At 39.3% G+C, this 24,493-nt stretch overlaps 1 protein-coding gene across 3 annotated transcripts in view; it reads right to left on the bottom strand.

The window, feature by feature from the left end:
• The window catches only part of CACNA2D3 (calcium voltage-gated channel auxiliary subunit alpha2delta 3), an 860,144-nt gene that overhangs the window by 596,558 nt on the left and 239,093 nt on the right, over nt 1-24,493 (bottom strand). For all 3 annotated transcript variants that reach the window (XM_043587660.1, XM_043587659.1, XM_043587661.1), the window contains one exon: nt 15,011-15,070. In XM_043587660.1, the coding sequence (XP_043443595.1) occupies nt 15,011-15,070 (60 nt within the window). The remainder of the gene's footprint in view (nt 1-15,010; nt 15,071-24,493) is intronic.

Raw genomic sequence — 24,493 nt, 5'->3', positions numbered from 1 at the left:
GGCTTCATCTGAGAGCAGAGCTCCGTACCCCCTGGGGAGAGCATCCCGTGGATTGTAAAGGGTGACCTCAGAAAATGTAGGAACAATAGCAACAATAGCATCAAACACTGCAGAAGATGTTGTACATAGCCCAGTGGAGCAAGGAAATAAAAACACCACCTACCTGACGCAACTGAATTCAACCTACGCCTTTGATAGTCTGCTTTCCAAAGTCATTACAACTTCCAATCACTCAACACCAGCTCTAAGAAAGACCAGGGAAATAAATATCCATAAACAAAGGATGCTTTCTAGAAAGTGTTAATATTTAAGCTCTGTTCGTGGAATCAAAACCAGTTAATTTCCGACCCTAGGTCCACCTCATCGTCCCATGTAACCGGGTAATTTATTTAACTTTTCTAACCGTCAGTTCTATCATTCATGAAGTGGAAGCAATAATAACACCAACCTCCCCCAAATGTTACCTCACCCGACAGGCTAAAGTTTAAGGCACACCTCTTACTCTGAGTCAAGATCCTGTGACTCCTGTGGAATGATATCCTGAGGCAGGATGTGGACCTGGCAGGGGGTGTGATTGAGATTCAAGGTTAAAACCTGCAGTTGAGGTTATGACATAAGAGACGCACAAAGTCCATTTAGGTGGCTCCCAACTAAAGAGAATTTTGCTGAGTTTATTAACCTGATAGTTAATGTTGTCTCTGAAGTGAAATAAATAAAGCCATAGATTCCAGACATCTGTCCCTGCTAAAGACATTTCTAAGAGCATGGTGGTGCTTCTGGAAATTTAAATGAGAAGGGCATGCTCCCAGAAAACCACCTGCTCTATAGTTCAATGTCATTTTTTTATTTAGAAGGTCACAGAAAAATTTGGCACAGAGAGTCAAAAAGAGGTGTAGGATATAAAAAATGGCTGGTATTTAATAATGAAGACAGAATACTCAAGGTAATTACAAGAGAGATTTCCTTTAGAGCTATTAATGAAACTAGAACAGGAATATAAAATATGTCCTAGCAGCAGTCTCCTGTTTGTTTCTCATCTGACATGTAAAGAAACTTGTTTAGACAACAATGAAACCAAACTGCACAATTAGTTAGCCTCGTGCTCCAAAACCGGCTGATGATTACAAAGGGATATTGTTCCACGTCTTTTGCTCTCCCTGCTTCTGACTATCCGCCATGCGTACCCAGGAGGGCACAGGTATGGCCAAAGGTGATCTGAGTTCAGCCCCTGGGTGGACACAAAACACCCAATCCTGTGACTCACCAGCCTCCCAAAGAGGCTGGAAATGGCTCAGATTTTAAGCCTGGGCAGCCTTCCTGCTGCAAAGTTACTACCAATTCCAGCAGCACTGCATTTTTTCTCTTTGCCAAGTGATGCTTTTAACCTCCCTCCTAATGGGTATCTAACTCTTGAGATGATCCTTCATTTTTCTCCCCCAGTCACTCTTCAGGTATTTACTGAGTGCCAGCTGTGTGCCTTAGCCCACTCATAATGCCGGAAAACAGATGTGGTATCTGCCTCACAGAGCTCATGGTCCTCAAAGGAGGCAGAGACTACATATGCAATTACAAGTGGGATTAATTTCTCTGCATTTCAAGAGTATTGGTCAAAATAATAATAATCACAATGATGCTAACGGTTACCCCAAACTGGAATCATCTTCTGTACTAGACAGTGTGCTTAATACCTCATGTGGTCTAAACCCCTATGGAAGTTTGATGCCCTTAAGGAGAGTATCACCAACCGAATTATGCAGAAGAAGAAACTAAGAGTCCAACAGGCTAAGGAATTTGCCCTTGGTCTCATCACTAGTAAGGGAAAAAAGCCAAGACTCAAACCAGTGTCTTTCAGCCTTTAGAAGACATTCTCTGGACAGCTCATCCAGATTCTTAAATCGTCAGATAATATGAATCTTCTTTTATTTCCTCATAATCAAAAAAGCATTTTGACCAGATGAAAGTAGGTTGTGGCTCATTGTGCTCTTGACCTGAGTTTCAGAGAATATTACTATGAAAATGTAAATCCTTCTCCTCCTCTCCATTCTTGCTTCCTTGAATCAGAACTACCACTACATGTCAGCCAATCTCATGATGTAGAATGATGACAAAAGCTTCTAAAACCTAGAAAAAAGTTATCTTCGTGGTGGTTGTATGTTCTCAGCCACCTGAAACCTTTTAGGAAGAAGTATAAAATATGAACACATTCATATGCACAACATAATCACTTCCAAATATGTCAGAGCAAAGGTTTGATTTGGTTCTGAATTTCTTTAACTCAACAGAAAACTAAGGTGGAGTGAAGCAAGTCATTTCAGTTCCACAGTTAGGTTCCTAAAATCACACCCCCCACACACACATACACATGCATACATGCACATGTGCACATATACATACACACATGCATACCCAGTATATAAACATATATACAAATACACACACATAAATGCACACGCATACCACACATACATACATGCAATAGCACATGCATACATACATGCATACACACATACACTTGCACACACGTGCTCCTACATACACACACACACACACACACACACACACACACACAGGATATTACTCATAAGAACCTCTTTAAATCTAACATAATTAAATTATTTATGGGGGCATCTGGAAATAATCCAATCAAGCTATCTTTTCTTGAAATTTCTCCCTTTTTCAAGTTTAAAGTACAAAGTTTGTATCTATTTAGAAGGAGGGAAAACAAGAAAAAGAATTTTATTCTCAGAGATGTTTCCCTTACAACAATGGTTATGCTTAGAAGTTGCTGGATTCCCTAAAAGAATGAGTATGCAACCTAAGGACAAATGATTGCTATCCTTCTCATGTGAAATGTCACAACCTTATTGACCTAGGTAGTTCTAGATCAGGAAGGAAAATCAAGCCAGCAACACCCCTGTCCCCAGTGACACGGAGTAACATGAGGTCTGGCAGGACACATGACTTTGCCAAGGTCACACAGCTGATGAGCAAAACTTCCAGGCTGCTGGCTACCTAATGAAATACTTAAAGGAAGAATATTTTTTCCCACCATTAATGACTACCCCAACATGAGAAAGGTTGTTTTGTTTTCAATTTTATTTATTTATTTCGTTGCTATTTTATTTTGCTATGGACAAGTGCAACGAGATCTAGGATTTTTCATGAGGGGCTGGCTGACTGTTACAGCTATTACAGGTATTCCAAGGAGATGATAATGTTAGAAGTTCACTTTCTGGGAGACACAAAGATTCAGATGATTTCCTTTTCAAAGAGGAAACCCAAGTTTTAAGAGCATGTTTCCCTTCTAAATTTTCTCCTTTCCAATTTTAAACATGTTTTTCTACAAGTACATACCTGTTTAATAAAATAACTTGGTAAGTATTCATTTAATACAATATTCAATAAATATAATTAATTGTCTAGTTTATACTTAATTAGCATATTCATATATTTGTAACCATATATTGAATGGCAGAAAACTATTATTTGCATGAGGAAAATTAGCAAATTCATGAATTTATTACAAGTGATATCAAAAGCCAACTCTTTCAATAAATGGCTGCCATTAATATATGAAAACATCTTTGAATATTACAGCAATAATTAAATCACTTCTGGTCATGCCATTAGCATTTATTTGAAGAAAGGACCAAATTTCTTTCCAATGAAAATAAACAGATGACAGCTTCAATAATGACTAAGAATGCACAAGCCTAGTGATCACCAGTCAGCTGTGGATTTTAGTAATTATATTACCATTAGAAATTTCAATTAATTCTAATCAGTACTTGTGGACATCAACCACAAGTCAGGTGCCTGCCCTCATGGAGCTCATGTTTTTCTGGAGGAGACAGAAAACAAACAAGCAAACCCTACTGCTGTGCTCAAGCAAAAGAAGAAAACGAGTCAGGGGCAGAGAAGGCACAAAGACACAGTTGGAGGTGCCTGTTAATGCACATCTCGAGTAGAGTGTGTAGTACTCTGTAGGTACATGGAGAGCTCATTTTGTATTCTAAGTATGAGAACAGTGTAAGCGTAATAAACAAATATGTATTGACCCTATTTACATCTTAAAAGGTCACAGTGGTTACTGTGTAGAGGATAGATCTAATTTCCAGGTGAGGAAGGATTTCCCTTATGTTTATGTTTCTAACAATATCAGTAAAGTTATGTTTGATCATTTTTATTAAATCCTTATATCTTATTAAGAGATTTTTTTTTCATTTCATAAGTTTCTGGGTCAGAATTTACCACTCTAAAGTATTTCTTTTTGAAGAATTTGACAGACCTTTTCAATAACCCATGATACCTTTCATCTTAAATTTGTTGCCTTACAAGATTTTGTCCAGTGAAAATTAAGGTCAATATTAAAACCTGTGGCTCCATAACCCCACATAACTTACTGGTCTTTTGGGCCATCAGACTTGGGTATGAATTCTGGCCCACTCACTCACTGTTGTAAAACCATGGACACATCACGTCATCTCTCAATCTTGGTTCTCCATATATTAAACAGAGATCATAACAGTATCTAACTCACAGAATCATGGAAAGGAAAATAAATGAAATAATGCCTGTTAAGCACTTAAGCCAGTGCCTGCACTTAACACATACTTGTGTCTATTATTCTTATCATAGTTAATATATTCTACTCATGTTTATTAACCAGCAAGGAGAAATGTCCTAAAGTTGTCAGTCACGTAAGAAATTTCAATTTGAAGAATTTGGATTAACATATCCTTTGATAAATTCTGGTAAATTCTGACCCAGAAACTTATGAAATGAAAAAAAAATCTCTTAATAAGATATAAGGATTTAATAGAAACCATTAAACATACCTTTACTGATATTGTTAGAAACATATACATAAGGGAAATCCATCCATGTTGTATGCATTATGAAAACCACATCACAAACTAACCTGAAAGTATAAAAGGTGAGAATGAATTCACCTATGTATATATTAGGTGCTTAATCAACAGGCTTAAGTGAGATTAGAAATTTTCTGTTGAGTTGCCTACTTTCTGGATTGCCACCAAGTTCAAGTTTTACTTTAAAAAATCGATAGCAGTTGCCAAATGCCTAGACCACAAAGATCCTTGGTGAAAAATCAGCAACCTAAGGACACTGCCACTGCTGCCAAAGAATTTTCTGGAGAAAGATCCAAAATAATTTCTGGGTTCTGCCAATGACCTCTGCAGTTAGCTATCTTAATGAAAGACACTAAGGTTTCTGTAAATGTTCTGTGGGACTCTGAATATTATGATTAACAGAACCACCAAGTGTCTACCTAACATTATTGTGGATATACCAAGGTGGCCCTAGTGTCCCAAAATGTCCCCTTTAGCCAAACTGGCTGATGTCTGAAACACCACAATCAGATTGTGCATGTGAAAATAATTAACTAAATTTTAAAAGTATTTGTAAATTGGAATGGTCAATAAAGTTTAAACTGGTGGTGTTTCATGTGTTTAAAATATATTATTTAAAACAAATGTGTCTTAAACAAATATTTATCTTAAGTAAATATTCCCAGCTTTGAGAAATGCCAGTTGAGAAAATCCAAAAGTTGAAAGAATCACAAAAGAACCAATGACTTCGGTATGAAAGAAAGTGCTCTCAAAAGCAATAATTCACATTTCTATAACCATTATTACCTACAATTTGAGATATAGATGGTCATGATAGAAAAAAAAGAATGTTGTAACAAGGAAAACTAGGACAATGAGGAAAACACACAGGCATTTTACTAGATTGTTAATGAAATTAAAGACCCAGAGTTTCTAAACACATAAGTAGCAAAGAAAAAAGAAGGTCACTAATATGGAAATGTACATGCAAATAAAAAATAACTTTGAAAGGAGCAAATAATGCAATTTTCCCCCTCTGATCTATAAAGTAAGATGACTGGTCAAACAAAACCAATTATTTTTGCTATTGAGTTGCATTTTTTTGTCTTTAAATTTATTAATATTAACACCTTTATTTGGATTTAGAACACATAATTGTACTAAGATAATTAAGCTATAAAAATGATAATGTTTTGAGAAACAAAATTTACAGTTTAATTTTATCAACAAAAATGCACTTATTCTTTCAGCTAGAAAATGATCTTGTGTGGTACTTTTGGAACAAAGAAGTCGTTGTACTCACTGTTTAGGTGATGTTAGAATACAGAATATCAAATCACTGGAGGCTTTCCTGCTATATAATGATACATAATTTTGTCTCTTCATCTCTTCAATAAGTGTTTCCTACTAATTTAATCAAATTCAATAAATTTGCTATTTTAGAACACCTACCACATGGATCGAATTAAGTTATGATGAGAAAATTTATAAAAATCAAAGATATAATTATGATGTCCAGCATACAATGAAAAATCACGAGACACATGAATAAGGGGGGAAAAAAACTCTCACTTCAAAAGAAAAAAGGAGTCAACAGAAATGACTCAGGTGCTGGAATTACCAAAGAAGAAATTTAAAACAGCTCTTAGGTATGTTTAAGGACTTAAATAAAACAAGAACATGACTATAATCAATGCATAGATTAGGAATTTCAGCAGGAAAGAGAAATTATTAAAAAGATTTCGTGAAAATCCTCAAACTGGGGCACCTGGGTGGCCCAGTTGGTTAAGCATCCAACTCTTGATTTTAGCACTGACAGTGTGGAGCTGCTTGGGATTCTCTCTCCCTCTCTCTCTGTTCATCCTCCACTTGTATGCTCTCTCTTTCTCTCTCAAAATAAACTTAAAAATTAAAAAAAAGATAATTCTTGAACTAAACATACAACATATAAAATCAATGAAAGAGTTTGACAGCAGATTAGAGAATACAGAAGAAAGGGTTAGTGAACCTGGAGACTAATTAATAGAACATGGGTTGGAAACAAATGATAAAAAGAGCTATCATGACCTGTGGACAATATTAAGCAATCCAACATAGATGTGACTTAAGTTCTAGGAGGAAATGTAAAGAGAATGGGGTAAGTAAAATTTTGAAGAAAACATTGTTAAAAATTTTTCAAACATGGTGACAATATTCAACAGTCTCAGGAAACTCTAAGGAGAATAAATACAAAGAAAATCACATCTAGAAACATCATTAACTTATCATACTATACAGTATACTGAAAATCAAAGATAAGGAGAAAAGTCATGAAAGTAGCAAAGAAAAATGACTTACTGTATAGAGGAATAAAGATAAAAATAGATAAAAAAAGATAAAAAATAAAGATAAAAATGATGGCTGACATATCATTAAAACATTAAAGATCAGAATAAAATGGGATTATATCTTCAAAGTGCTAAAAAAAATGTAAATAAAAATTCTATAACCAGCAAAATTACCCTTCAAAACTGAAGGTGAAATAAAGATTATTTTTAGATGAACAAAAGCTGAGAGAAGTTGTGGCTCCCAGACCTGCAATGCAAAAAAAGAATTTTTTTTTAATTAAAAAAAGCTAAAAGAGGTTCTTCAGCCTGAAGATGATAACAGATGGAAACTGAAATCCATTGGAAGGAATGAAGAGTGCCAGAAATGGAAAATGTGTGGGTAAATATATTGCTATCTTTCTTCTTATTTAATTTTTTTTGGAAATAGCTGATTAAACCAAAAATAAAGCAAAATAAAAATAACATTTATTATGGTATTTATAACACATAGAAGTACAATACATGATAATACCATAAAGAATGGTAGTTAAGTAGAATTACACTGGTGAAAAGTTCTTTTTCCAGGTGAAGTGGTACTTCATACACTAAATTAAGTCTAGATACACTGTACACTTAAGGATGCTCACTGTAATCCTTATAGCAACCATACATACACACACACACACACACACACACACACACACACACTATGCATACATACACATGCATACATTTAAAAAGATAGATTAGAATTTTCCTGGGTTATAAGGGTCACATCTCAGTTTGTGGAAGTCCCGCAACCTAGAACAGGGTCCAACATGTACCCAGTCCTGTACTCAGTCCTAAATGTTAAATTAAGCAAAAAATAGACATACGTGAATAAAATTAACAGAACAGTAAATGGTAAGCATCAAAAAAGAGGCAAAAATAAAGTATCATCAGAGTTCAGAAGTGAGAAAAATTATTATATGGAAAACAGATCAAATAACTTTAATTTTGCACTTATGGAAAATAAAGATATTATGGGTTCTCTGTGTCTGGAGACATTTCTTCTAGCTGTGATGGAGGCAAACCTTGAATCTCCACTCAATCAAGACCCACTCTCGGATGAGTCTTTGCTCCAACGTCCCTTGAACTAGCTGCGCAGATTAGGGGAGGTTGCTAGCTGTGCACTGCGATAATGCCCTGTACTTCTCTTTCATGTCATTTATCAGATTCAAATGTAATAATTATTTATGTCACCACAGTTTTAATATCAGTCACTGCTGTTAGATGGTGAGCTATGTGAGAACAGGGACAGCATCGGCTTAGCACTCGTGGCCATATGCATAGCACAGTGCCTGACACAGAGGAGCTTATGGACAATTACTTGTTGAATTATCACAGCCCACGAGAGATGGATGAAATCTTAGAAATCACCTAGACCTTACAAGTACATCATTTCATGGACGAGCAACGAGACCACAGTAGCAGATCTTTGAGCATGTAAATGGTCTGGGTAGACAAGAACTACTAGAACCTACATTTCAAGATCTCTAAGCCAAGGCTCTCTGTGTTGGGTCAAGCTGAGGCTCCACCTGCCACCCCTTCTTCCACTTCCACATGACCAACAGGCGGGGTCCTGTGCATAACATGTGACTACCAGACAACTGAATAACACAAAGCTCAATCATGCCCTGACCTTATGTAAAGTCATAACGTTCTAACCAAATGAACAAATACAATTGTGTACACAGAGTGACTTTGATGTTAGAATGTTCACATTTAAGGATTCTTGGGAAACTATTTACACATCAGTCTTGTGCATAAATGACATGTGGCCCCTAAGAAACATCCCAATGTAATAACTTAAAATGCAGACTGTGACCCCCTGCCAAGCTGATAAAAAGAAAGAAAAAAAAAAACAATAGGCATGTTCTCAGAAGTTAGATCAGAAAAAAGTGGCGGAGGTGGGGGGAACACTTATTTTAATAGGAAGTGTGAAAATCTCCTTCTGTTTTCATTTATTTTCCTATAGATGTGACCCCTCTCCTTCTTGCTTATGCACAGAAAGTCAATTCGCTACCTCTATGAAAAGCACCATTGTCTAATTCCAGGGCCTGGGCTTCTGTGCTCCACCTCCTCCCTCTGCAAGGAGCCAACCCCTTGCTCAGGCAAAAAGGATGAGGATAGACTGGGGCTTGTCAGGAATAACTGTAAAAGCCCGTGAGGACTGTGATTTCCTCCGCTCGAGAAGAACTTCTACTAAAGCCGTCCTTGGCTTGCGTCCACAACGTGCGGGTTTCCCCAGAGCAATGCCTCACTGGCCAGCAGGGAAAGACTGTCAGGGAAAAGGACAGGTCTGCCCTGCTGCTCCACTGCCCTTCCTAATCCTTTCCAGGAACGGCTTCCTCCTCCCAGTGAATGGTGACACAGGTGGCCTACAGCAGAGGATGTTGGGGCTCCCAAACGGGCCCACGTCCTTCACCTGGGTCTCCCTCAGCAGGGACCCCATGCTGCACCAGGGGTGGCCAGGAGGTGGCTGTGGGAAGCGGCCCCACAAGTATGGAGGCTGGCGTCCCACCAGCCCAACCGCTGGGAGATTTCCCCTCATGGTCTTTGCATCCTTCCCACTCCAAATCCCTCACCCCAACGTTGAAGTCAGTCCACGGTGTTTGCAAGGTAGGTGTCTGAGGCTTGAGGATGACAAGGAGGGACGTTCAAGACACTCCGTTCCCCAGTTCCTTCCCACTTACACTTTTGTTATCCTTCTGCATATCACCAGGCTTTTTATTTTCCTATTACTTACAAAATAACAAAGAAAAATTATTATAGAAAACTGCAATGGAAAAGCCTTCTGCAGGATACACAATTCAAAACCACATTTTTTTTTCTGCTGTGCACCAGCTCTGTGCAATTGGCACTTACTGGAGACAGCTTTCAAAGAAAATATGTTTGCGGTTCAAAGATAAGCAGGTTTTTAGTAAACTGTCAAAAGGACTTTTTTTTTTTTCCATCTTCTTCGCTGCCAATGGAAAAACCCAAAAAGAAAGAGTAAGCAAGGTTGGGGAGAAGCATTCTCTCCAAGTTCTACTATATATGTAGACCTAGTTTTCTGGAAATTCATTAGTAGCTAGGATAACCCGGCCTATGGTCTGCTCCCACCACTGTCTCCCCAACTCCAGTTGGGTTTGGCATCAAAATAATAAAACGCTACAATAATCACATGTGATAATTAAGACACAGGTTCTTTTCTTCAACTTTTCACATTATAATTATCAACTTTATATAAGCTTTATAGTTAAAAAAAAAAAACCTATGTTAATTCAAAGCACAAAATAAAAAAGCAAAGATGCCATTTTAACACAGCCTCTGTTCGTATCAATTATAAGTTGCCCAAAGGGAGAGATACCAGAGAATAAAGGACAAAACCAAGATAAGACCCATCTAGAACACACAGACCTCCCATAGAGAGGGACAAGCCAGAGGGCTGAACTGACCCCAGTGTCAACAGTCAAGTTTTCCAGCCACTTAAGACGACCAGGCAGGTCTGGTTTCCATGGAGGGCACTGCATTGTGGGCTGTTCACACATGCTACCCTTCCAACGTTGTATTTTACCTGTTGCCCCAGTACAGTTTTTGTCAAGAACGGTTAATTCTATGTTTACGGACCTTACAAAGGACACTGATGATGTGAAGGCCATAAGCCCATGAGAAAAATGTTAAACCTCTAGAGAAACTGTAAGACAAAATTTAAATGAAAAATAAAATCCTGACAATAAAAGACACATGACTTTCTTGTGGTAATTTTTGATGATTCTACCAATGGAAAACAAACCCTTCACTTCCAAAGCTCCTGAATGGTGCAACGAGGCAAAGGCTCCAATTTAACCTGAAATAAGAGGCAGACCTTATCACTTCTTTTCTATGTAGGGAACAAAGAGGAGGGCGCTACAACTTGAAGCTACAAAGTTGAGGAAATTTCACAAAAGCACTTTTATTTTTTCTGTAGGAAAACAGACCCCCCCAGCTCCCTCTGCTCTTCCTGAGCTAATAGCACAGGGACGTCCTTAGCATTATCTCACTGTGAGCAGATGGTAGTCTGAAATTTTTTTGATAAAAACAATCCACTGGCAGGGGTTGCCAAGAGGTCAGTGGAACCCAGATTAACAATTGATCAGCTCTAATGGACTGTCGTAGCTATAAACCCAGAGCCCGTACACGGACCTGCTACCTCGGTGATAGCAACAAGGCTGACATCCAAGCTGTTAAGACCTGCACTTAGTAGCACTGAAGCTTCCCGGCTTCAAAACCTTCATCTCAGAAGACACACATTCTTCCATGCACATCCATTTTCTCAAAGGCCTCTCTCTTATAGGTTCTCGCAAAAGCACACATGGTTTACTCTGAGCTAGAGAAGATTTCACCAAGGTCTGAGGTCCAGGTAGTAAATGATACTCTGTAATACTGACAGATTTTTTTTAACCTCTACTCTAGTTCAGACCACAAATGTAGCCCCTAATATTTCTGTTGTACCTTATACAAAACATATGACCAAGGGAGGAAAAACTGGGCTCCCCTTCTTTGTTCCCAAGAGAACAAAAACTATAACACTCCAAAGGCTCTTTTCACGGTCGCTCTTTTTTTTCTTTTTTTTGAAAAGAGATGCCAATGCTGCATTTATCCTTACAGCACCACATTTGACAAGGCAATCTGTTTGCTACACCAGAATTCCACTATAAAGCTTCCTAATAGGAAGTCAGAGCACTCTTGAAGGGAACACTAGCTTTCAAGGGACAAAAAAGAGTGTCTCTAGGTTAGTTGACCTAAACCACACAACATTTGTTCTCTGCTGAAGGATAAATAACCCTCTCAAGTCATTAAATTATTCCCTCTCTTGCCCACTCGTGTTTTGTGGACAACTGATCTCAGAATAAAATTGACTGTATGAGCCATCAACACCAGATTTTCCAAACTAGTCCTGACTTCCAATAATCTTTTTCACTCTCCTACAAACTCATTTCTTGGACCAGTGGGTGCAAATGTTTGCTCCAGAAAAACTCAAGAAAAGGACATTCTCTTACATAAGCACAATACACAGAAATCAGAAAATTCAACAGAAAATTGATACATTATTATCATCTAACGCAGGGTCCATTTTCAAATCTTTGCTTCTGGGTTCTGAATCTAATTTAGGATCAAGCATTGCATTTCATTGTCATGTGTCTTTCGTGTCCTTTAGTCTGGAACAAGTCCTCAACGTTTGTCTTTTTTTTTCTCATGTTTATTTATTTTGAGAGAGAGAGAGAGAGAGCAAGAGAGAGAGCGAGCAGGGGTGGGGCAGAGCAAGAGGGAGAGAGAGAATCCCAAGCAGTCTCCACACCATCAGTGCAGAGCCCAATGCAGGGCTCGAACCCATGAACCATGAGATCATGACCCAAGCCAAAATCAAGAGTCAGACACTTAAAACTACTGAGCCACCCAGGCGCCCCTCTTTGTCTTTCTTGACCTTGGAATTTTTGAATAGTCTAGCCAGTTGCTTTGTAGAATATTCCCCAATCTAGATTTGTCTTATGTTTTATTATAATTAGATTCAGGTTACACATTCTGGGCAAGAATTCTACATAGGGATGCTGTCCTAAGGCTCAACACACATCTGGAGGCACTTGATGTCCCTTTGTCTTGTCATCAGTGATATTAATTTTGATTACCTGTTTAAGGAAGTGTCTGCCAGGTTTCTCCATGTAAAGTTGCTATATCCCCCTTTGTAATTAGTAAATAATTTGTAGGCAGATACTTTGAAATCATCAATATTCTGTTCTTCATCAAACTCTTTCCTACTAGGTTTAGCATCCATTAAAGATTCCTGCCTGAATTATTACTATAATCTTCTATCTCCACTATTTCTTCTATATTTATTAGTTGGTATTCTACTGTAAAAGCTTTCCCTTATCATTTATTTATGTATCTACCTATCTATTTATACCTTCTTGTTTATTTACATCTTATTAGAGTGGATTCAGGGACTCTTATTCAACACAGTAATCTCTTTTGAGTTGATATGAGCTTCTGTAATTTACAACCAGAATATTCCCCAGGAGAAGGAGACAGGTTCTCTTGACAACACATTCAAGAGGTCCTTACAATCCTCACAGTTGCAAAGTTGCTTCCTGATGCTTCCATTCAGTCCCTCTGGCCCACTCTAGGAACTCCAAACTGCGTGAAGAGGAGGCACGCTGAAGATAAATGTGGCCAGTAAATAGCCTCTGGACCTTCCTACGGCTGCCATGGAGGTGTGACTGTAGGAAACAAGGTGCTTCTTGCCCCATTCAGCTGACTCCTCTGCCCCTTCTCCTGCAACTTAGCCCAAAGAGCTGGGCTGGCCTCTCCACCTCTATCCTACTGTTACTGATCGTCCCCAGCAGTTCTCCACCTCTCCCTGGAATCTCTTTTGTTTGGTTACCGTCCTGGCTCTATTTGCTTCATATGTTGGTATTATGCTTGAAAATGACTACCAAGTGGTGGGGGTTGATAGTTTCTCTTTCCCCTGCAGACCAATTCTTCACCCTTATGCACCTAGCTCAAATGCTTCAGAAGACAGAACAACATCAACCACTTCAATAGCCGGATTCAGTCAATGGTGGGTACCAGCAAGATATCAGAAGGCTAGATACTGTTATTGGGGTATTATCCCCCCAAATTCCACCCTTCTAGCTCACCACAACTGGCCGCACCCCTCTATCAAATAACCTGTCCATACAGCTACTCTTCCTGGGTTTTGGAAACCACTCCCCACTCATGTTCCTCAGGCTAGGAGGGTGGCTTACCCTGGGGTAGAACATCACTGCTTGTTGGCTTCTCTATAACCATACCTTTGTAAATAATCCCATAGAAATAGAACCATACCTTTGTAAATACTTCCTTTATTAAGCTTTCCTCCATTACCCCCATTTGAGTGTGCATTTTTTTACCCATAGATGGGGAGTGATGAAGAGGGACATCCATGGAACAGAGATACAGCCAAAGGCTACCTTTGGTATCACCACCTCTTTTGTGCTTGAATACTTAGATCTGCCTTTGTCATTTCCAACAAATGAAAACATACCAAAATAAACACTACTTTCTAATTGTGACCACATGCCACTAAAGGAGATGCACTCTAGCAAAGTACAGATTTAAGGATTAAGATTCATTCCTTCTGTCTGCTTAGCAGGGGGTAAACACCACTGAACTCATTTTGACAATACAGATAAAATTTCCTTCAAGAGGGACCAAAAGGAACCTCCAGGTATTATTCAATTCCCTTGATGCCTTTTAATATGCTTTATATATATATGGCAACATCAAAATCCTTCTCTGCCAAATGCAAGTGTGCCATAGTTGGATATAAAAGCCGCTGAAAGAAATTTATTAATTAGATGTTCAAATGCCATGTCAGTGAATGATTTAATTTTTAGATATAATATAACAGCCAATTCAAGATTACATCCGTCACAATTTTGTGTTCAGTCAGCCGGGGAAGTGGGATTTGCTAATATTCTGCTGTCCAAAGCTGTGCATCTTATCAATAAACCATTAGGAGTTCTGCTTATTATTGTTAGTTGACTGGTTAAGTCCTCCAGAACTGGGGAGGGGTTTGTCAAAATCCGGTTACGTGCATGTATGTGAGTGTGTGTTATCATTCACTATAACTGTCAGGGTAGAAAACTGTCGAGGATCACCACCCTGCCCTGTCAAGAAATGGACAGGCTTATTTTTAACTGCATAGCATTCTCCTGAAAATCTCTCTCACTGAAAGCTGGTGTTTTGCTATACCTAGTGTTTCTCGTTCTGCAGCCAACACACAAAAAATTTAACTCAACTGTAATCAGTTACCTGCAAGTCTGCATCAAATTCATGTTTCAGATGTGCCTCTTCTGCAGCCTCCACAAGACGCTGAAAAGAGAGAAGGCAACATGAAGGATCAGAAATGTGGCCCAGACCCCATTCCAACAATGTAAAAAGGCAAATGCTTCTCCATTGCCCCCAGATGACAGACTGCATCATGGCATGTACACTGTGACTTGGTCCCTTTGCTCCCATGAAACTGGAGACAGTAACATCAGTGTCAAAATCTGGGTTTTGCCTTCATCATTAAATCAAATTTTTCCAGCAAACATTTACTGTTATGTGTGGATAAATGCACATGTGCTCTGCATCCATTTTCATAGCAATTTGTAACAACTCAAAGACACTGGTCCTTGAGGCCCAATAAGAATGACAAAATCTACCTAAAAGAGTGATTCCTTAGATATAGATGTCTCTTCATCACAAGATTTATTGAACTGAATTGAGTCCAACACTACGTGGGCTAACTTTCTCCCCCTTCAGTTTGGGAAATACTACTGATTTTAATTCCCTCACTCATTCAAAGCAATTATTTCTGCACCCAGTTCTAGTATGTAATTATCAGGTGACAATTATTTGGATTTATGGTACATCAATGCCACTGTGACCATCTGCATCCCAGTAAGAAAATCGCTGAAATTAGATCAATAACCAGAACCTTTAAATATACAACTCTTGTTACTCTTCTTAGCCAATTAAATTCAACCAATCCATATTCTTATGAAAACAATTTCATGAAATTCCATTCGAAGGCAATTAGTCAACTATCAAAATCATGTTTACTTTAATTTGAATTTGCCAACATTAAGTTGAAAACATAGGTTAGAGGATGTTGCAGAAAACTCACTTAGTGAGATAATATTTCACTAAAATTTCATCGAACTAAAAGCAAAACCTTTAGATCCAAATAAAAATCCAGCCATTTCTGTTTTCCTTCTGGTTACTCTTGTAACCTGCGCTGTCTTTAGCTTGTTTTTTCTTGGCATAACACAGACCTGAGTTTAATAGGCCATGTTTGAAACATGGTGACACGGGTATTAATCTCTAAATGATTACAAATCAACAGACAAATGTTCCATGAGTAATTATTCAATTGGATATGGAAATGAAGAGGTTGAAATATATGTGGGTAACATCAGGCACCAATACAGACCACTAAGCTCTCTCCATAGAACATGCAAAGAGATAGGTCAGCCAGAGACAGTGCTGCCCACAGACAGGAATCTGGGAGGGCAGCAAATCTGGCTTCCCACACTTTCTTTAGACAGTCAGGAAGGGGCTTCACCTTCTCTGGAGAATCAAAGAACAGATCCCAGGAGAACACTACAGAGCCACAGCCAGAAGACCCAGTTCTCACCCTAGCCTAGATACAACCCACTACATCTTACTCAAGCCCCTTCCCCTGTCAGGCCTTGGTTTCCTCATTGGAAACACCTGAAACGGTGACCCTAGAACAGGGCTCCTCCAAGGGCAGTCCCCCACCCGAGCATCAGTTTTACCAGAACGTGTTAAAAATGCACGTTCTCATGCCCCATCCCATCTTACAGAATCAGAGGCCGTGAGGGTGGGCCTAGAAATCCGTTTTAACAAGCCTTCCAGGGGATTTGGAAGCCGCTAAAGTTTGAGAACCACTGGCAAAAAAAACAGCATTCATCTTAGAGCTGAATACATCCCTGCTGCCTTGATTAACGATATGCACCAGCTCTCCAAGTTTTCTCAACTTTCATTCGTCTTTTTAAAATCTGTGTACATGTGTATTTTCACTATAAGACAGTATATGCTTTCTAGAGGAGAAGCATACAGTTGAGAGGATGAGAAACAGAAGAAAAGAAAAATTAAGAAGAGACACTATTTATGTAGATTGGATCCATTGGCCCCAACCTTTCATTGCATCACAGTCTTCTTAGAATCATCCTAGACAATGAAGTATGTCAGCCACCGGGAATCACATGACCCAGTCTGCAAAGGCAGTGTGCAAAGGCACTTCGACAGATGAGTGACAGACAGTGATACAAGAAATTGATGTATTTGTGAGAGCTTATTCTTTTTTTTAATTTTTTTAACGTTTATTTATTTATTTTTTAATTATTTTTTTCAACATTTATTTATTTTTGGGACAGAGAGAGACAGAGCATGAACGGGGGAGGGGCAGAGAGAGAGGGAGACACAGAATCGGAAACAAGCTCCAGGCTCTGAGCCATCAGCCCAGAGCCTGACACGGGGCTCGAACTCACGGACCGCGAGATCGTGACCTGGCTGAAGTCGGACGCTTAACCGACTGCGCCACCCAGGCGCCCCACGTTTATTTATTTTTGAGACAGAGAGAGACAGAGCATGAATGGGGGAGGGTCAGAGCGAGAGGGAGACACAGAATCTGAAACAGGCTCCAGGCTCTGAGCGGTCAGCACAGAGCCCGACTCAGGGCTCGAACTCACAGACCGCAAGATCATGACCTGAGCTGAAGTCGGAGGCTTAACCGACTGAGCCACCCAGGCGCCCCTAGAGAGCCTATTCTCTTAATCTCTGTAACAGATTGGGGCACCTGGTGGTTCAGTCGGTTAAGCTTCTGACTTCTGCTCAGGTCATGATCTCATGCCTTTGAGTTTGAGCCCCGTGTTGCACTCTATGCTGACAGCTCAGAGCCTGGAGCCTGCCTCGGATTCTCTGTCTCCCTCTCCCTCTGCCCATCCCCTGCTCACGCTCTGTCTCTCTCTCCTTCAAAAATAAATAAACCTTAAAAAAAATTTTTTTAATCTTTGTAACAGATTTAGATTTTCTGTGTATGTATCATGAAATCAGTTTCATATTGAGGTTTATAGAACGTGTATGAATATATATTTACACATAAATATACATGTCTGAGCACTTACATTATAAAAAAAAAACAACTCATGCATTTTGATTATGTATTTACTTAAACACACAGAAGTGGTTGTTTCATGATATCTAAATACTCCGAGAATCCAGAGAAGAAATGCTAATGACATGTACAAATGACAAAAAGATAAGAACAAATAAAATTTCATGATGACCAAGACAGAAAATATTGAAAGAAGTGAACTGGAAATGAAAAAAACAATAAAGCAGCATAATACCAACAAATAAGAGAACAAGATGGAAATAATAGGTAGTTGAAATTATCACAAAAGAACACAGCATGATATGTATTTCACATATTTAGTAAAAAGCATTTCATTTACCTTTGTGTATATATGTATATCATAATACCATTTAACATATTCATATATAACATAACATGAAATGTAATACAGTTCAACCACAAACACTGCAATACAAGTCATAGGGCACGAGGAGGTAACAAACTGGAAACAATTCAATACTATTGTACTGACTACTAAGATAAGGCAAAGCACTATTCTCTGTGTGGTGCAGCTAGTACCCTGCTGGCCAGTTTTTACGTTCATTCTCAAGTTAAATTTGCCACATGCTTTTTTTTTTTTTAACTTATCTCACATATTTTTTGTTTCCATGAAGATATTTTACCATCAAGCTCACTACAAGACCTTAAGAAATAAGATTCAAAAACAGATGGTCCACTGGCAGCTACACATAATAGTTATCTCATGGAAAGCAAGTTAAGTACTTTTGAACAGGGCTCTTTTTCAAAGGATACATACTTCATGCAGTATGGGGCTACTGGAAGAGAGGCCTACATTTTATGGGAGAATTCAGGGGAAGATCCTCAAGAACAAGCTCATCGGTTATGCACAATGGTAATGACAAACAGCACACCAAGAACTTGTAGCTTTTGGAAAGAATAAAGGATAGTTGATCTTTCTTCTGAAATACTCTTATAAAGACACACAAATTAAAAGAAATGTTATTTAAGAAGGATATCATGTGCCGGGGTGCCTGGGTGGCTCAGTCAGTTAAGCGTCTGACTTCAGCTCAGGTCATGATCTCATAGTTCATGGATTCAAGCCCCACATTGGGCTCTGTGCTAACAGCTCGGAGCCCAGAGCCTGCTTCGGATTCTGTGTCTCCCTCACTCTCTGCCCTTCCCTGCTCATGCTCTGTCTCTGTCTCTCAAAAATAAACATTGGAAAAAAATTTTAAAAGAAGGCTACCATGTGCCATAAATTTACCTAAAACAGAGTCCTGGGGACAAAAGTTCCTATTATAAAAATAAATTGAATCACCATTTCAAAAAAGTCAAGACCATTCAACTTCCAACTCATGCTTGCCAGTAGAAAAGAGCAGCTTCTAGTGTCTCTTTCCTAAGCAAATCCCTTTATCACCTAAATCAAATTAAGTATGTTTTAAAAATAAGTTTGATCACTGCTTGCAGGTAAGAAAAATCAATTAAAATTTGCTAATATTTTAGTTATTATATAAGGAACCACTGAGCCCGAGGGAAACTGTTACTCTATTATACCTATTGGAAAGGCAGTGTGCTTTTAATAATAATGAGTTAATTTTCTCTTGTATGAATTCCCCTTTTGGATCTGCAGATGGGATTACAGAATTGTGAATGTGGTTTTTAATTAAAACTGAACACTGGAAATAAAAATGGCTTTGAAGACTCGTATTCAAAACCGGGCTCTGAGGCAAGGAAACAGCAGTGTTGTCCACCCGCGGATCCTCCCCACTTTAACGCCAAAGCATTCCCTCGCTCAACAAAAATGATAACAATGTACTAGAATATACATGCTGGCCTTGGAACAAAGCATCTACAAGCCAAAAAGTTGCCATTCAGGATGTGATGTATGTTTCAGCGACTTTATATTCCCAAAGAATGCTTCCCTTTTAGTGAAATAAATACAAACAAAAGCCATCTTTATAAATAAGAAATGCTAGAAGCCATGGACCATGGACACTATTTACAGCTACGGTGAAGGCAAAACTGCCAAGGGAAACAGTGGGATATTAAAGCGTTTCATTTTAAATCACATCTTATTTCTTCTTACAGTGACCCCACGTATAATCAGTACGATGCTACAGGACACACAGTCTCCAGTCTCCTCCTCCAAACACTTAAATCAAGATGACAGCTATAGAGGTCAAACTTCCTGTCATGGTTGAGGAGGGGGGAAAACAGGACACCAAGTCACCGTAAAAACTGGATCAGAAGAAGAAAATGATTTTTTGTTGTTGTTCTACTTGTATTTTATCTTTTATTTTTTGTTTTTGTTGTTCCTGATCATTTTGGCTTAATAGGGGAAAAGACAGTACAGTGAGAGGTGGGAAAGGTAAGAGAAAATGTGATAGTAACTTACTACTGGACTCCTACTGAGTCTATCAGAATGAACAAATTATGTACAAATGAAAAGAAAAAAATTTTAATAAGAAGGGGGAAAGGCGGAGGAGGGAACCATTATAGACAGAAATCCTTAAAGCAAAACAGAAATATAAAAACCATATGGAGAAGCAAAGAAAAATGATATTTTTATTTCTCATGTTAAAACTAAAAAGCTTTGGCTTGTAAATGCTGTTATAATGGGATATTGGAATTTAACAAAGATTTCAAAGCACTTAATGTGCTTCATTTTGCAACAGTACATTTAATAATCGTACCTACATTTTTATTGCCTTTTTTTCTGGAATGAATACATAATTATTTTTCCAAAAAAAAGGGGGGGGGTTTACATTCGACTGAGGGGATTCTAAGGAAAACCTGTAATCCCTAACATGGCTTTGGGCTATACTGATGACTCACTTGAAGCTAATGATTGAATTGTCAAGAATACCAGGGTTAGAGATCACGTGAGACTTCCTTCAAATCCAACAAGCACTAAACTTGGTGTAGAAGAATAACCATACAGAATGACCAGAAGACAGTACGACCATACCCAGTGTCGCATGGTTCATGTTTTCCTCACACTAGATTCAGCGGCTTTTGCTTGAAGAGCTAGTTTGATGCAGGAAGAGTTATACCTTTTGCCCATCTGTGTGCACCTAGGGGTAATGCTACCCTGGCACCATTTAGGGCAGGGCTTGAACTCAGCATGTTGACGGTCTACAGCAGCGAAGACAGAGGAGACCCTGGTTCTATCTGTATCCCAGATTTCAAATTCAATTGATCCCAGAAATAAAATGAAAAATCTCTACCCTCATTAAAATGCTGTCAGCACATGACAATGTGTCTCTGAGAATCTGGACAAAATGGGATTGATTTGTTCCCAGGGCTAATTTCAAACACTCCTTTCTTGTATGAAGGGTCAGAAATCAGGGTGCCTGGATGGCTCAGTCAGTTAAGTGTGTGACTCTTGGTTTCAGTGCAGGTCATGATCTCATGGTTCATGAGTTCGAGCCCTGCACTGAGCTCTACACTGACAGCATGGAGCCTTATTGAGATAGTCTCTCTCTCTCTCTCTCTCTCTCTCTCTCTCTCTCTCTCTCTCTCTCTCTTTCCCCTTCTCTCTCTGCCCCTCCCCAGCTCATGCTCTTGCTCTCTCAAAGTAAATAGTAAACTTAAAAAAAAGGGGGGGGGTCAGAAATCAATAGTTTAAGACCTATTAAGTTGGGGGGGGTGTAAGATGTTCAAACTTACATTTTCATTCCTTCTGGCATGGAAATCCCTTCCCCTTTGTTCTTGGGATGGAGTTTTTACTACTCGGTCACAGTGTTGATTCATCTTTGCTGCTTTTGCACTAGAATAGTCAGATCACTACTTCCCAAAGTGTGGGGCTTGTACCACCAGTGAGCCATGAAACATGAGGTGCTTTACAGAAGGGTGAGGGCCACACATGAGGAAAACAGCAAGTGCACATAAAGGGACAAGTGACAAAGAATACTGCCAGTAGGCTAGGAAGCTTCCCAGAAGTGGTGACATCAAGCTGTGCTCTAAAGGAAAACAGAAGAAGGAAAGGTGCTGAACCAGTGTTCCAGCCCATGGGAACGTTGCGCACAAAGTTCTGGAAGCAAGAAAATGTGCTGGTAGCAGCCAGATCTCAGAGACCTACACAGAGGCCACATCTATGAAAGATCTTCAGGCAATAAACCAGGGCCAAAGGAAATTACCTGGAAAGATGGACACAATTAAAGAAGACTGCTTTCCCTCCCAGTGAGAAATGCTGAAATCCACAGTTAGAGTCATATCTGAGAGCTTCACAATATTCAGTAATCCTTATTGATACAAATGTTTTTACTTTTCAATTCCAATAGAAATGACACATATAAATCACCAACTATCAAGATGATCATTTCTTTAGAGAAAAACAGCTTTTAAGGAGCCTTCATTATTTCTTTGTTCCTGTAGAAGAAATAAGCTTTGTTGCACACGAATGAACATTTTGTATAAAATGACCTTCTGCCTGAAAACTGCAAAGATTGCTTCTGCTTTAAAAACAGCAAACATTTCAAAGTAGATTATAAAAGCTAATCTATAAAGTTTCCAGAGAAAGCAGGTAACGGAACAAAAGAGCAAACACATCGAGCATGTACCTGGGGCTCTCTCCTCCCTTCCTCTACTCCTCCCCCTTCCCAGCTCCATCAGATTACATAAGCCTACATCAGACTTTTACAAGACAAAATAAGCCTAGACCTTTCATCAGAAGACAGGATCACAATCAAAGCAAACTACCTTTGTATCCACAGGAGATAGCTGTCATCAATTTGAGGCTGATTAAATTAATGCCTGTTATCAACAAGTATAGCCAATTTCCAAACCAAAGCCACCTCATTCTACAGATAAGGCTGCGTTTGCCCAAGTGCAACATGTGCGAAGCCTCTACAGATAGAAACAGCCAAACTTTGCTCAAGGGGCTGCCCAAGGACCATGGCAGCTGGGAGGAGTTAGGAAGAAAAGACAAGCAACGTTTTCAGATGATCCGGGATCTTATGGAATGGCCCTCTGTTTACATAGCCTTCTTGGGAATGGCTTACTTTATTACCAAAATGAAGTCAACAACCACAAACCTTGAAAAGTTCCCTCAGAACTCTTCAGTTGTGGGATAACTGGGCTATTTCCTTTGTGGGCAATGAAATTATCATTAACTTCCTAAGGGGGCAGTCCAGGATGGAGGGGAAAGTCCAAGATGAACGGGATTATAGAAGTTTGAGGATAAACATTTGTTTTCCACAACGAAAGGAAATCACCTATCCCAGAGGACTCTTAACAGTAAAAAAAATCCTGTTCCAGCCCTTAATTACATCTTTTCCAGGACTTACTCGGAGGTGTGAAACCCACAATGGCAGAGTATGGAAGGTACCATCCAGATAGCTAAGGATGATGGGAACATCTACATAAGACAAGGCACAGCTAAGTTAACAAGGTGTTATTGCCAGTGGGAAAATCTGTCCTACAGAGTTTCTATTCTGAGTTGTAGTTCCCTTCTGTTCAACTTACTTTAACAAGTGTTTGATGAGAACCTATCAAGTAACCAGAATGGTACCAAGAACTGAGTGGGACATCAAGCAATAAATAACTTAGTCCTGACCCACAAGAAGCTTTTGGTCCAGCAGAATGAGAACAGGTCTCAGAGCCCAAGGACAAGGGTTTAAATCCAGATCACCCTACTCATTAGCTACTTCTTCTGGGAAAAACCTTAACTTGTCTGAGCCCTGATTTTCTTATCTGAGGCCCTGAAATAATACCATCTTTCCTCTTACTTCGGTGTGTGAACTTGGTGAGAATGTAGACACAAAACATTTCCTAAGGATTCCGCGCAAGTGCAAGAAATTATTATGATGGGGCAGGAGAAGAGACAAGATGTTCAGGCATAACACAGCTTGACTGTAACAAGGAAAGCTCACAGAGTCTATGCCTCCCACGGTTGGCTCTCATATGGGGAGAACTTGGAACAACGCCTCAAGTTCACAGTTACATGGAGGTTATGAGAACGTCGATTCTGCTGCCAAGGAGAGGACTCCAAACCTTGTGTTCACAAACACAAGGCTGTGCACCTGCTCCTTAAGGACTGGTTTTCAGAACCCACCAGTCTTTTTCAGCTTCTGCAGCAAAATCCGTGATCGGTGAGGCTGAAAATGGAATGAGGCCAGGGCCTTTATTGAAAGGTTTGACTGATGTCCTCAGAATAGCACAAACACAGAAATTAAGCTGTTTGCCAAAGCAAGCTCCTTTGACGGATGGCACCTGAGACGTGGAGCAGGCCAATAAGTGTGGCAGGCAGTTCCTAGCCCCTGGCCCCAAACAATGGCCAGGGAAAGAAAAGGTTCTTTCAACTTGAAAGCGGAAAAACACAGAGCAACCTTCACGTCCATTCAGACTTTACCTACTCAAGATGGAGTTTTACATAAATTTGATGCATAGAAAACCTATCCCAGTTCTCTTTTTATTCTTTCCTTCTATCTGTCCATGCAAGTATTTACCAGGCAACTTCAGCTGGGAGTCAGGGGGCAACATATTTTGGTCCAGAGAGCAGGCTCTGGGGTCAGACAACCTGACTTTGAATCCCGGCTCCAGCTACTTCATGAGAGAGAGTACTCTGGGCCAAAGTCCTGGAACACAGTAAACACCCATTGGTGTTAGGTCTTCTCATTGTTGATGAT

This window comes from Prionailurus bengalensis, chromosome A2 (assembly GCF_016509475.1).
Source record: "Prionailurus bengalensis isolate Pbe53 chromosome A2, Fcat_Pben_1.1_paternal_pri, whole genome shotgun sequence".
NCBI classification, from domain to species: domain Eukaryota; kingdom Metazoa; phylum Chordata; class Mammalia; order Carnivora; family Felidae; genus Prionailurus; species Prionailurus bengalensis.
The sequence above is the reverse complement of the archived record's forward strand: the minus strand, read 5'-3'. Positions and strand labels throughout refer to the sequence as shown.